At 46.0% G+C, this 11,375-nt stretch overlaps 1 protein-coding gene across 1 annotated transcript in view; it reads left to right on the forward strand.

The window, feature by feature from the left end:
• FARSB (phenylalanyl-tRNA synthetase subunit beta) overlaps window positions 1-1,334 on the forward strand; it is a 73,907-nt gene extending 72,573 nt beyond the window's left edge. Inside the window, exon 17 of the mRNA XM_049768158.1 lies at window positions 1,083-1,334. Within this exon, the coding sequence (XP_049624115.1) occupies window positions 1,083-1,234 (152 nt within the window). The 3' untranslated portion in view covers window positions 1,235-1,334. The remainder of the gene's footprint in view (window positions 1-1,082) is intronic.
• The last annotated feature ends 10,041 nt before the right edge of the window (window positions 1,335-11,375 follow it).

An 11,375-nucleotide genomic window follows, 5' to 3' on the forward strand; every position in this document is an offset into this window, starting at 1 on the left:
CGGTGAGGACAGAAATAAGTCAGCATGTTTAGGTGCTGGTGAGGTGGGACAATGGAGGGGGCCTCCATGTCTCAGCGCTTTGACCTTCAGCGATTCAAGCCCTCTCCAGGCATTGGCATGTCAGCGAAGGGCATGTTCTGCTTACACTTCAGTTAGGAAGGGTTCCATCCCCTTATTTGGGACTGGTCTTTGCTATATGGGGTGCCCCCCAAATGGTTCCTAGAGCCTGCATGGACAGAAAGGGGCTTCACTGGCCAAGTACGGCCTATTCTGTTTACTCCAAGGGAGGAAGGATCAATGTTTTGCAGGGCAGCTGAATGTAGTGGAAACTGCCACCAGTATCACTGGGCAAACATACTCCACACAGTTGCCCACCTTCCTACTCCTCTTCTAACCATTCAGAACCCCATTGTGTTCATCCAGGCAGTTCCCACACCTCTGCTGATTGGGGTTATTTCCATCTTCCTTCCTCCAGGGCCTGCTTTTTTTTTTTTGTCCCCCAGGGGTATGTATGTGTAGGATGGTGGTAGAGCCCATACCCTGTAGTGCTCCAGGCTGACCTCGCTCTGCACTCAGGAATCAGTTCTGGATGCTCTAGGGAGCTGTAAGAAATGCTGAGGTTTGAGCCCAGGATTTGAACCCAGGTTGATGTGTGCAAGGCTAATGCCTGTACTGTCTCTCTGTTCCTGGCCCTTGTTGCTTTAATTATCCTCCCCTTTCTCTGGTAGTTTATGATGTGATAGTAGCAAATGCTTTTAAGACTAAAAATGTGAGGAAGCTCTCTTCTCTGTCAGGGTGTTTGAAACAGAAGAGTCATTTTTTTTAATTTCAAATAGTAGAATGGATTTGTGGTATGGGATGCCACATGCCATCCTTGGGGGGGGGCACTTATTAATACTTGGGTTATTCTTGGCTCTGCTCAGGAACTACTCTTGTTGGTGCTTGGGGGACCTTATGGGGTGCTGGGGATCATACCCAGTTGGTTGTTTACAAGGTAAACGATCTACCTGCTTTACTATCGCTCTGCTGCGTCAACTACCATCTTTGCCCAGAGTAACGGTGTCTTTCTCTCTCTGTTCCAGGCTCTGCTTTTTTTCCTGGTCGTTGTGCCGAGATCTTTGTCAAGGGCCAGAGCATTGGGAAGCTGGGAGTTCTGCATCCTGATGTTATCACCAAATTTGAGCTGACCATGCCTTGCTCCTCTGTGGAAATCAATATTGAGCCGTTCCTGTGATGCAAGCCACCAGCCGTTCTCTGCAGTGTCCCTTTCATTGGCACCCATGGGAGCATTATTCGAGCTTTAACATTTAATAAAATTGAAAGTATCGACTGCCTCTATGTAGAGATCACTTTCTCCTGCATCCAGATAGTGAAAGTATGTGTGTGTGTGTGTGTGTGTGTGTGTGTGTGTTCATCCGTTTGTGTCCGTGGCTGTGTCCGTGTCTGTGTCCATCCCTCCTTTTCCTGGAGGGAGTATCCAGCAGTACGCATGGTGCTGAGGGATCAAACCATCTAGATTAGCCATGTGCTCATCATTTGGGAACAGTAAGGTAACTGCATTGTTAGAAAACCTTTAAGGGTCTAATCTCTTTGAAGAAATTTTATTTTATTTCTTGGTGTTTTGAGCCATCCTGCTGCGCTCAGGGCTAACTCCTGATTCTGTGTTTTAGGGGTTACTCTTGGTGGCACTCGAGATCATATGGGGTGTCTGGGATCTAATTGGGGTCAGCCACATTCAAGGTTAGTGTTTTACTCTCTGTGCTCTCCAATCCTTTGAAGTCATTTTACTTTGCAGGGGAATGGGCTTTGAACTACACTCAGCAGTGCTCAGGGCTTGCTTCTGGTTCTGCACTCAGCAGTCATTCCTGGGGAGCTTTGAGACCATATTGGAGGCCAGGATTTGAAACCCAAATCAGCCACATGCAAGATAAGTGTCCTGCCTCCAGCCTCAATACTTTTACATAACTTTTTATAGTTTTTTGGGGTGTCAAACCTGGCTGTGCTCAAAGTTTATTATTGGTTCTGTACCCAGAAATTACCCCTGGAGGTGCTCAAGAGACCTTAAATGGTACCAGTTAGGTAATGGGAAAAAAAAAAACACCAGACAAGAGTCAATTGCATTTGCATTTTAATACACATATATACACATTTGACACCATTTTGAGACCCTGGTTTTCTAGGGTTGATATTAATAAGATTAAAAAATAAGACAAAAGATTTGAACAGACATGCCTCTAACATGTGAATAAGTAATAAGTATATAAAAGATGTTCCACACTCATAGTCAGCTTCAAATGGTGTACAGTGAATGCACTATTGTCTTTTGGTTTTAGGTTCTCTGGGTTAAACTGTGGCACGTGGATCATTTGATAGCCTTGCCTGCAGTGGGTGGAGACCTTTGTTCTGTTAGCAGGAAGCCACCTGGATCTGTGGGGTAGGGGGATGGTCAGAAACGACTTGTAAAGGAAAACCCACCGGTCTGTAATTGTACAGTCATGCCGGAAAGGGGACGATAAGCCTAGCCTTGCTGTGGCTGTTTCTGCCCTGAAAAGGCAGGAAATAGTAGGAAGGGAAACTATGGGGGAATCTGAGAAGAAACAAATCCTGAGTTTAGGAGTCGGGTCATCTTACGTGTGTCCTGGGGGACACATTTGACACATTTGACACATAGCCATAATTGTGAGCCCTGCCATGGCCTTGAATTTACTTTTCAGGGAAACCGGGAGCCTCATGTTAAAAGGTTTCTTATAGATTTCTCTTGGGCCTGGCCTCCTTGCTTCTCTCTTCACTTTACATTTCTCATTTGTAACCTCACATCAGCTTTTAAAGTTTATTTTTTAACAGTTCTTTGGAAGCAGTTACAACAGAAATTCTCCCTGATTTCTATGATGACCTTTAGTGAGATTAGTGATTTGCCCATGAAATCACATGGTTAAGAAATGGGTTGGTGAACCCTAGTGACTTGGAGTTGTGGAGTTAGACACAATGTCTTGCTTCCTTTACCTGTTTCACCAATTGGTATGTTTGAACAGGGTTATTTCTCCCCTGCCTCCCCTAACAATATTGGGAGTCAACACCCAGGATCTCTCACATGTGATTCACATGCTCCCCTCCCCCGAAATGATAACATTCTTTTTGTTTTCTTTTTTTTTGGCCACACCTGTTTGATGCTCAGGGATTATTCCTGGCTAAGCGCTCAGAAATGGCCCCTGCTTGGGGGGACCATATGGGACGCCGGGGGATCAAACCACGGTCCTTCCTTGGCTAGCGCTTGCAAGGCAGACACCTTCTAGCGCCACCTCTCCAGCCCCACATTCTTTTTTTTTAAGTATTTTTTTTTAAGGTATCAGGGTTCAAACCCAGGGCTTCACACATGCCTCTGTCATTGAGCTATCTCTAGCCTTTGACAAGTTTTTAATGTGAAAAATACTGACACTGGGGCCGGAGTGATATAGTGACTAGGGCATTTGCCTTGCATACAGCCACCCTGGGATTTATCCCTGATGTCCCTTAACCCCCAAGCCTACCAAGAATAATTCCAGAGTGCAGAGCCTGGAGTAACCCTAGAGCACTCTCAGGGTTTGACCTCAAAACCAAAAAATAACCTGATGCTGAAGACCAGAGAATGCTCAATGTGAGAGAACATGCTCTTCATGCAGAAGGCTAATCATCCAATTCTGGTCACCTCATGGTGCCCCCAGCACTGGCAGAGGTGAGATTTAAGACAGCCAGGAGTTGCCTCTGAGAAATATGTTTTAGTACAGTGTGTTAGATATTTCCATTTCTTTTCATTTTTGCCTTGTTACATCATAAGAACTCGAATAACTTTATTATCATCTAAAAAAATTAGGCAGTAGCTGGCAAATGCCATCAAGATCTAGGTAGCAGCACAAACCCTGGACAGTCTGCAAGGAGGCCCCAGAATGGGGAGATGATCCTTGGGGAAGTTGAGGTGGAGGAACCTGGCTATGGTGGTGACACATAGCCAGGGGCGAGGACACAACCTCTGAGTGACTGTTCAGAGTCCGGGCATCTGCTGTCTGGGTCTTTCTAGTAAATAGTGGGTCCAGGTGTCAGAGCGAGGCTGCAGGTTAGCAGCTCTGCATTGTTTGATGGGTTCTGATGCCACATTGCTGTACAGCAGATCTGGACCCAGGAACCTAATAGGGTGGAAGAATTTACTCAAGGCCTGCCCTCAGGCTTCTCGTAAGACTTGGCTTTCAATGCCTATGAGGAAAGCAGGAACATGGCACAATTCTATATCAGAAGGTAGTTTGCATTGGATGATAGATATAATAGCTTGTAGGGTGCTTGCTTGGCATGCAGCTGGTCTAGGTTCAATCCCCATTATCCCTTGTGGTCCCACAAGTACTGCCAAAAGTTATCTTCAGAGCATCACAGTATGGCTCCAAACCAAAAGTTTGGAAAGCCTCCAGGCAGCTCTGCTGAGATACTGCCACCGTATCAGCTTGTCAGACAGCACACCTGTCCTGACACCAGGAAAACAGGTGTGCAAGGTGTTTGATACCAAACCTTAGGCAGCAAAAGACATTTTGCTCTTTGTCAGGTAGAATCCAAACTGGTCCCTAAATTAAACACCTGCTTAGGTCAGGGCCTTTAGGAAGGCAGCCAGCCACATTGGAAGGCTGTGGGGGAAAGAGAAGACTCCTTCATATGGGCAGGATTCTTAGTTGCAGGAATCAGATACTGCTTAGCTGGAATTCTTATCAGGATGGGTGTGGGGAGGACTTTTGGGGGCTGTGCAGGACCATGAATACTGTGCTCAGGGCTTACTCCTGGCAGTGCTTGTGGGACCATATGAGATTCTGGGGATTGAACTTGTGTTGGCCACATGCAAGGCAAATGCTCTACCCTATATTGAGTAGAACTTTAAGCAAAGGAGCACTTGGGTGTGCTTGAGGCTGATGAAGTGAGATAATCCAGAAAGAAAGGCACCCATGAGAGAGAGTAGGGAGGAGAGGAAATGGGGAGCACCTGGCATGGTGCTGGGACACCCCATACTGGGCTGGAGTAAGGTCTAATAACAACAGCCAGGACCAGTTGAACAACTTCCTCTCAGCTCTAGCTCCTAGTTCTCTTGTGTTAGCTAAACCATTGAACTTTGCTGCTTTCTTCCCAAGGATCTTTCCAACTTTGCATAGCCTACTTATAAATCTTACTGAAATATATCAAAAACAGTCTTCCAGACCCAGAAGGAATTCCAGGCCAGGAATCCTAGTCATTGATCTCTGAGGCAGCAGACAAACCAGGTGAGTCCCAAGATTGCAGACTGGTGCGTAGGGAGCAAGAGAGTACAGAAGTTTCTGGGAATTGAACTGATGGAGCCAGATGGACACAGAGGAGATGGCTAGGAGGATGGAAAAGAGCTGTGTGGAGATCCACAGAGGTAACTGAAATCTTAATACTGATGTTTTGGATGAACACTGGCGGGGGGGGGGGGGGGATAGGGTAAGGATGGTGAACATCCTGGTTTCAGAGGAAACTAATAGTCACCTTTTAATGGAGAGGTGATCAATCCCTAGATGTGGGCAGCCCCCCTGAAGCAATAGCCATCATGTGTGGAGAGCACACAGATTTGGCCTCTGGAGTGAGAAAATGACCTCACCGCTTCTGCCTGATTTGAGCCAAAAAACAAAGTCAGAAAAAAATAAAAAACTTTTCTCCCAAGCAGGGACCGTGCCCCAGGGATATATGTCAAAATGGTCAAATGAGAATTTTCCAGCAGCCATGATGTGAGTAAGATTCATGATGCCTGGCATCCAGTGAATTAACCAGCCACAAAAAAAAAAAAAAAATGTTGGGAATACAACCCTCACAACCAGGATTGTAAAAAAAAAAAAAACAAAAAAAAGATCTCATATAATTGGCATACGGAGGATACAATAAGGAGATAGGGTCTTGTTACAGCTGTAGCTGTGGTGTTTGGGAAAACAGAAAAGCTTGAAGAAGTAGAAGACATGATCTTGAATACATAAAGTGTGAAACTGAGTCTGGGGATATAAGGAATAAACTAAAGACATTAACACCTATCAACTCTTGGCAGTTGAAGAACTTCATGAATAATGGTCATCAAGGGGACCAGAGCATGGCCCCCCTAGTACAGCATGGCCAGCCTAGGTCGAACCCCAGCATCCCATATGGTCCCCTGCAAGAGTCAGAAGGTAAGCACTGCTGAATGACTCCCCCATCAAAAAAAAAAAAAAAGACATTAAACTATTTCCTTTCCCCATAGCTAAAAATAATTTTACCAGCCAAATACTGTCATCAGTGTCTAATAAAGAGACTCCGTGGCCTGTGTTGGGCACATGCCCCATGCTGCATTTCACAGTGCCGCCCATCTGGCTCCCATGTGCCAAAGGACATTGATGACAGGGTGCCAGCAGGAATCCTCGCTCAGGAAGCTCCCACATGCAGGTCTCCATGGGCCCCAGACAAGGCATGCATGCTGTGCCCACTGCCAACCCAGCATCACGAAGTGGGAAGAGCCATAGCCAGATCTTTCCATGGGGGAAGGAATCTGGCTTGGGCTGTCCCCAGCCCCCCAGGAGACCAAAGAGAGCAAGAGCAAGGGCTGGCAGATGTGCCCAACCTCGTTCCAGCCGGAACTCAGAGCTCTGTCCCTGCTGTTCTCGTTTGCTTTTGCATGCCATCTCGACAGGCGTAGAAAAGAACAAGGGATGGCCGGCTTCATTTGGCTCCTTGGCTCAATGGTGGACAGAGCTGTAAGCATTTGGCTTGCTATTCACTGGTCCACCTCCAACTCTCATTCTTGTTTATGTGCATCCTGCAAACAGTCTGCAGTGCAAGTGTTTCCCGTTTTAGGAAAACGGGGATCTGTGCTCTCCATTCAGAACCCCAAGTGGATGGCAATGGAAGAACTGCTAGATGATACTCAAGCAACCTTTTTCTCTGGACACAATTCACAAAGACCAGGAGCTGCACATAGAACAGTGGGCCTTAAACACAGTCGATCCCTGGCACCCTACTAGGAGTGATCCTTGAGTGCAGAGCCAAGAGTAAGCCCTGAGCACTGCTGGATGTGGCTCCCTCCCAAAATATTAGGTCATCAGATGCAATTACACTCTAATCGCACTGGTTCTAATTAGCCTTTAAGATGATCAGAACCTGGGGCCAGAGCAATGGTGGAAAGGGCATTTGCCTTGTACATGGTCAACCATGAGTACGAAACCTTGATGGCACCACCAGTATGGTCCCCCAAGACCTCCAGGATTAATGCACACAGAGCCAGGGATAAGCCCTGAGTGCTGCTGGGTTTGGCTACAAAACAAATAAAAATAAATTGTAAAACCAGATATTTGTAATTTATCTCCCTAAAGACAAACATAAAGCAAGAGTTATACCAGGGCAGAAAATGTTAAACCTCAAAACAAAGTTGTGAAGAGGAGAGGAGCACTTTTGGAAGTGCGTGGGGGAACATTGTGCTGCCAAGGATCAAATCCAGGGTTTCCTCAAAGAGCAAGAGCCCATTCCAGGTCCCAGAAAACATGGGAGGGGGGGGTTTGGGGGCCATATCCACTATACTCAGGACTTATTCCTATTGCTTAGAGATCACTCCTGGAGGAATTTGGAAGGTGCAGAGGATTTAGCCAGTACTGGTTGCATGCAGGGTAAGTGTCTTAACCTCCATCTAATTCTCTCCAGCACATGCTCAGAAAAACCTTTTGAATGGGGGGAGAGAAGAACTGGAGTGATAGTACAATGGGTAAGGTGTTTCTTTTGCACATGGCTAACCTGGGTTTGATCCCTGGCATCCCATATGTCCCCCAAGCACTGCCTGGAGTGAATAACTGAGTGCAGAGCCAGGAGTAACCCCTAAGATCTGCTGTGTGGCCCCAAAACAAAACAAAAAGAGAAAAAAAACCTTTTGAGTAAAGGATTCTGAGGCAAGAGAAGATGGAGGCTGGGTCTAAGGCATGAACGAGTCCCTGAGGACATGGCAAGGAAAAGCAAAAACGAAGGCTAAATCAGCACCAGGCAAGTGGCCCTCTAAGAGCTGTGCAGTGTGAAATGCAACTTGAGAGAAATCATGAACCGTCTAAACGTCTTATCTTCTGCACCAGTACCACATGGGACACTCCCTGTCCACTCTTCCCTATGAATTTTTGTGATGGATTCTGCTACCTCACAACCTTGTGCTCTTAGAGTTCCCCAAACACAGCCACCCATAGTGGGTGAGTCAGAGCTCCCATGAGAGGAAAGTGCCTGAGACATGGGCCTTCAATGCTTTCCTGTGCCACACTACCTATTCTGTGAGCTGGGTCCCTCCAGCCTTCTTCCCCAAACCTTCTGTACACTGCTGCAGCCCTCAGTTGAAATGAATCTCCATGCCTATCAGTGCTTCAGGTGGGCTTCTTCCTCCCCACCTGCCACACCACTTTAGGGGTACAGCTCCACTTCTTGGAGCCCAAACCTCCTCTCCTGGAGTAACCCATAGTTTGGGGTTTCTTCTACTTTATCTCCCCAGTGTATCCATCCTGTATGTCATGTTCTGGGGTAAAATGTCAATAGGTTCTGCACATGAGAGCAGGTTGAGAAGTGCCCTTTTTCTGTAGGCCATCTCTCTCTCTCTTTTTTGGGGGGGTCATACTGGCATGCTCAGGGGTTACTCCTGGCTCCACGCTCAGAAATCACTCTTGGCAGGCTCAGGGAACCATATGAGATGCCGGGATTTGAACCAATGACCTTCTGCATGAAAGGCAAACGCCTTATCTTCATGCTATCTTTCCAGCCCCACATCTCTCTCTCTTTTTTTTTTTAAACTTTATTTATTGATTGATTGGTTTTTTGGGACCACACCCAGCAGCATTCAGGGGTTACTCCTGGCTCTGCAATCAGAAATCGCCCCTGGCAGGCTGGGGGCCCCTGTGAGATGATAGGAATCAAACCAGGCCCTTCCCGGGTTGGCCGCATGCAAGGCAAATGCCCTACCGATGTGCTGTCTCTCTGGCTCCAGGGCGGCTCTTTTTTTTTTTTTTTTTGCTGTGGCTTTTGGGTCACACCCGGCAGTGCTCAGGGATTATTCCTGGCTCCATGCTCAGAAATTGCTCCTGGGCAGGCACGGGGAGACCATATGGGATGCCGGGATTCGAACCCATGACCTTCTGCATGAAAGGCAAACGCCTTATCTCCATGCTATCTTTCCAGCCCCACATCTCTCTCTCTCTATTTTTTTTTTTAAAAAAACTTTATTTATTGATTGATTGGTTTTTTGGGACCACACCCAGCAGCATTCAGGGGTTACTCCTGGCTCTGCAATCAGAAATCGCCCCTGGCAGGCTGGGGGCCCCTGTGAGATGATAGGAATCAAACCAGGCCCTTCCCGGGTTGGCCGCATGCAAGGCAAATGCCCTACCGATGTGCTGTCTCTCTGGTTCCAGGGCGGCTCTTAATGTACAGTCAGAATTTGGCTATGAAGGATGCCAGAAGGATGGATAAGAGGGAGGCTTGCTTTGGTTCAGCTGACATTACACCCCTCTGAAAACCTAGTATCTGTTTGCTTATTTGGGCAGAACTATACCTAGAGTGCTCAGGGGCTACTCCCCATTCATTTATTGGGGGGTAGGGTTGTCACCGTCATTGCGTTGGGGGGTAGCATGCAGTGCAGAACTGGAACTCAAGCCTTCTGCATGCAAAGTATGTACTTAATCCATTGAGCGCTCTCACTTGGCTCACTGAGTTCTCACTCGGTCCATTGAGCTCTCACTGTCAACTGATCTCTCTCCTTTGACCTCCATCAAGTGTCTTAATCAGCAACACTCATAATATGCAGCGGTTTATAGAGACAAGAATCCAACTAAAACCCAACTACAATCATGTTTGTAATCATGGTGTTTAAATATTTTATAGAAAGAAAGAAAGAAATAGAAAGAAAGAAAGAAAGAAAGAAAGAAAGAAAGAAAGAAAGAAAGAAAGAAAGAAAGAAAGAAAGAAAGAAAGAAAGAAAGAAAGAAGAAACAAAAAAAGAAAGAAGGAAGAAAGAAAGAAAGAAGAAAGAAAGAAAGAAAGAAAGAAAGAAAGAAAGAAGAAAGAAAGAAAGAAAGAAAGAAAGAAAGAAGAAAGAGAAAAAAATAAAATAAAATAAAATAAATATATATTTTTTGGTTTTTGATTTTGGGCCACACACCGGCAGCGCTCAGGGGTTACCCATGGCTATCTGCTCAGAAATAGCTCCTTGGCAGGCACAGGGGACCATATGGGACAATGGGATTCGAACCAACCACGTTAGTCCTGGATCAGCTGCTTGCAAGGCAAACAACGCTATGCTATCTCTCTGGCCCCACATAGAAATAAATTTAAAAAAATGTTTATTAACCCACACAAAAAAAAAATCCAGATGTTCAGAGGTGGTGCCACTGGCCATAGCAACACCCACATTTGCATGTATGATGACAGTGACAACAGAAGAATAATGCTTCCATGGGGCTTTTTTATGGGGGTTGAGGGCTGGGGTTTGGGAACTATATCCAGCTGTGCTCAGGGTTTATTTCTAGCTCTGTGCTCAGTAGTAACCTCTGTGCTCAGGGACCATCTGTGGTACTGGGAATCAAGTACTGATAGTATCACCATAAATTTTGCTTCACTTTCTTTAGTTCAGGTGCAATGAGCCCTTAAAAAAAAAAAAAGCTTAGAAGAGAAAAATTCCAATGAAGCAGATCACTAACTTTTAAGAAGTCAGAATCAAACAAAAATGATTTGGTTTTTAAAAGAATCATTTACATTCAGTACATAAGTGAGACAGCTGAAAGCTTCCAAAATAGAAACGCAGAGCATATGGTTCCAAAAAGCCACACGCTTCTCTGTGTGCTGGGGCTGAGACACCACCTGTGTGAACACAATACAGGTAATTGTGCAGCCATCAGCAACAGAGCAAGGAGCTTTCAGCCACTGTCGCCAAAAGAGCTGCAGTACAGGAGGTCTCGGTGTCTCTTTTCCCCTTTAATGTCCTGTTACAGTCCAGCTCTGAGCAAAACTGGTACTATGTGAGAGCTGTTGAGAAGGTTCCAATATGCATGTCCAACCCTAGAAATGCAGTGGGTTACGTTAAGGCAGGCAGGAAAAGGACTCCTGTGAGTGCAGTTTTAGTGTCAACAGTGCCCAAATAAATGGCCGACAACCTCCAGGTCTTTAGCTTACTTCTAGACATCACAGGAGGTTCACATTCAAATTTTTCATGGCCCAGAGTCCCAGTCAAGAAAGGGGCTTTGCCAGAGGCAGGTAGGAGGGGAACTGGGGACACTGGTGGTTCACTACACTAGTGAAGGTTGTTGTACATTGTATGACTGTAACTCAATCATTAATAACTTTATCTGTGGAAAAAAGAAAATCCCACAACT

Source organism: Suncus etruscus, chromosome 2, assembly GCF_024139225.1.
Source record: "Suncus etruscus isolate mSunEtr1 chromosome 2, mSunEtr1.pri.cur, whole genome shotgun sequence".
Classification (NCBI taxonomy): domain Eukaryota; kingdom Metazoa; phylum Chordata; class Mammalia; order Eulipotyphla; family Soricidae; genus Suncus; species Suncus etruscus.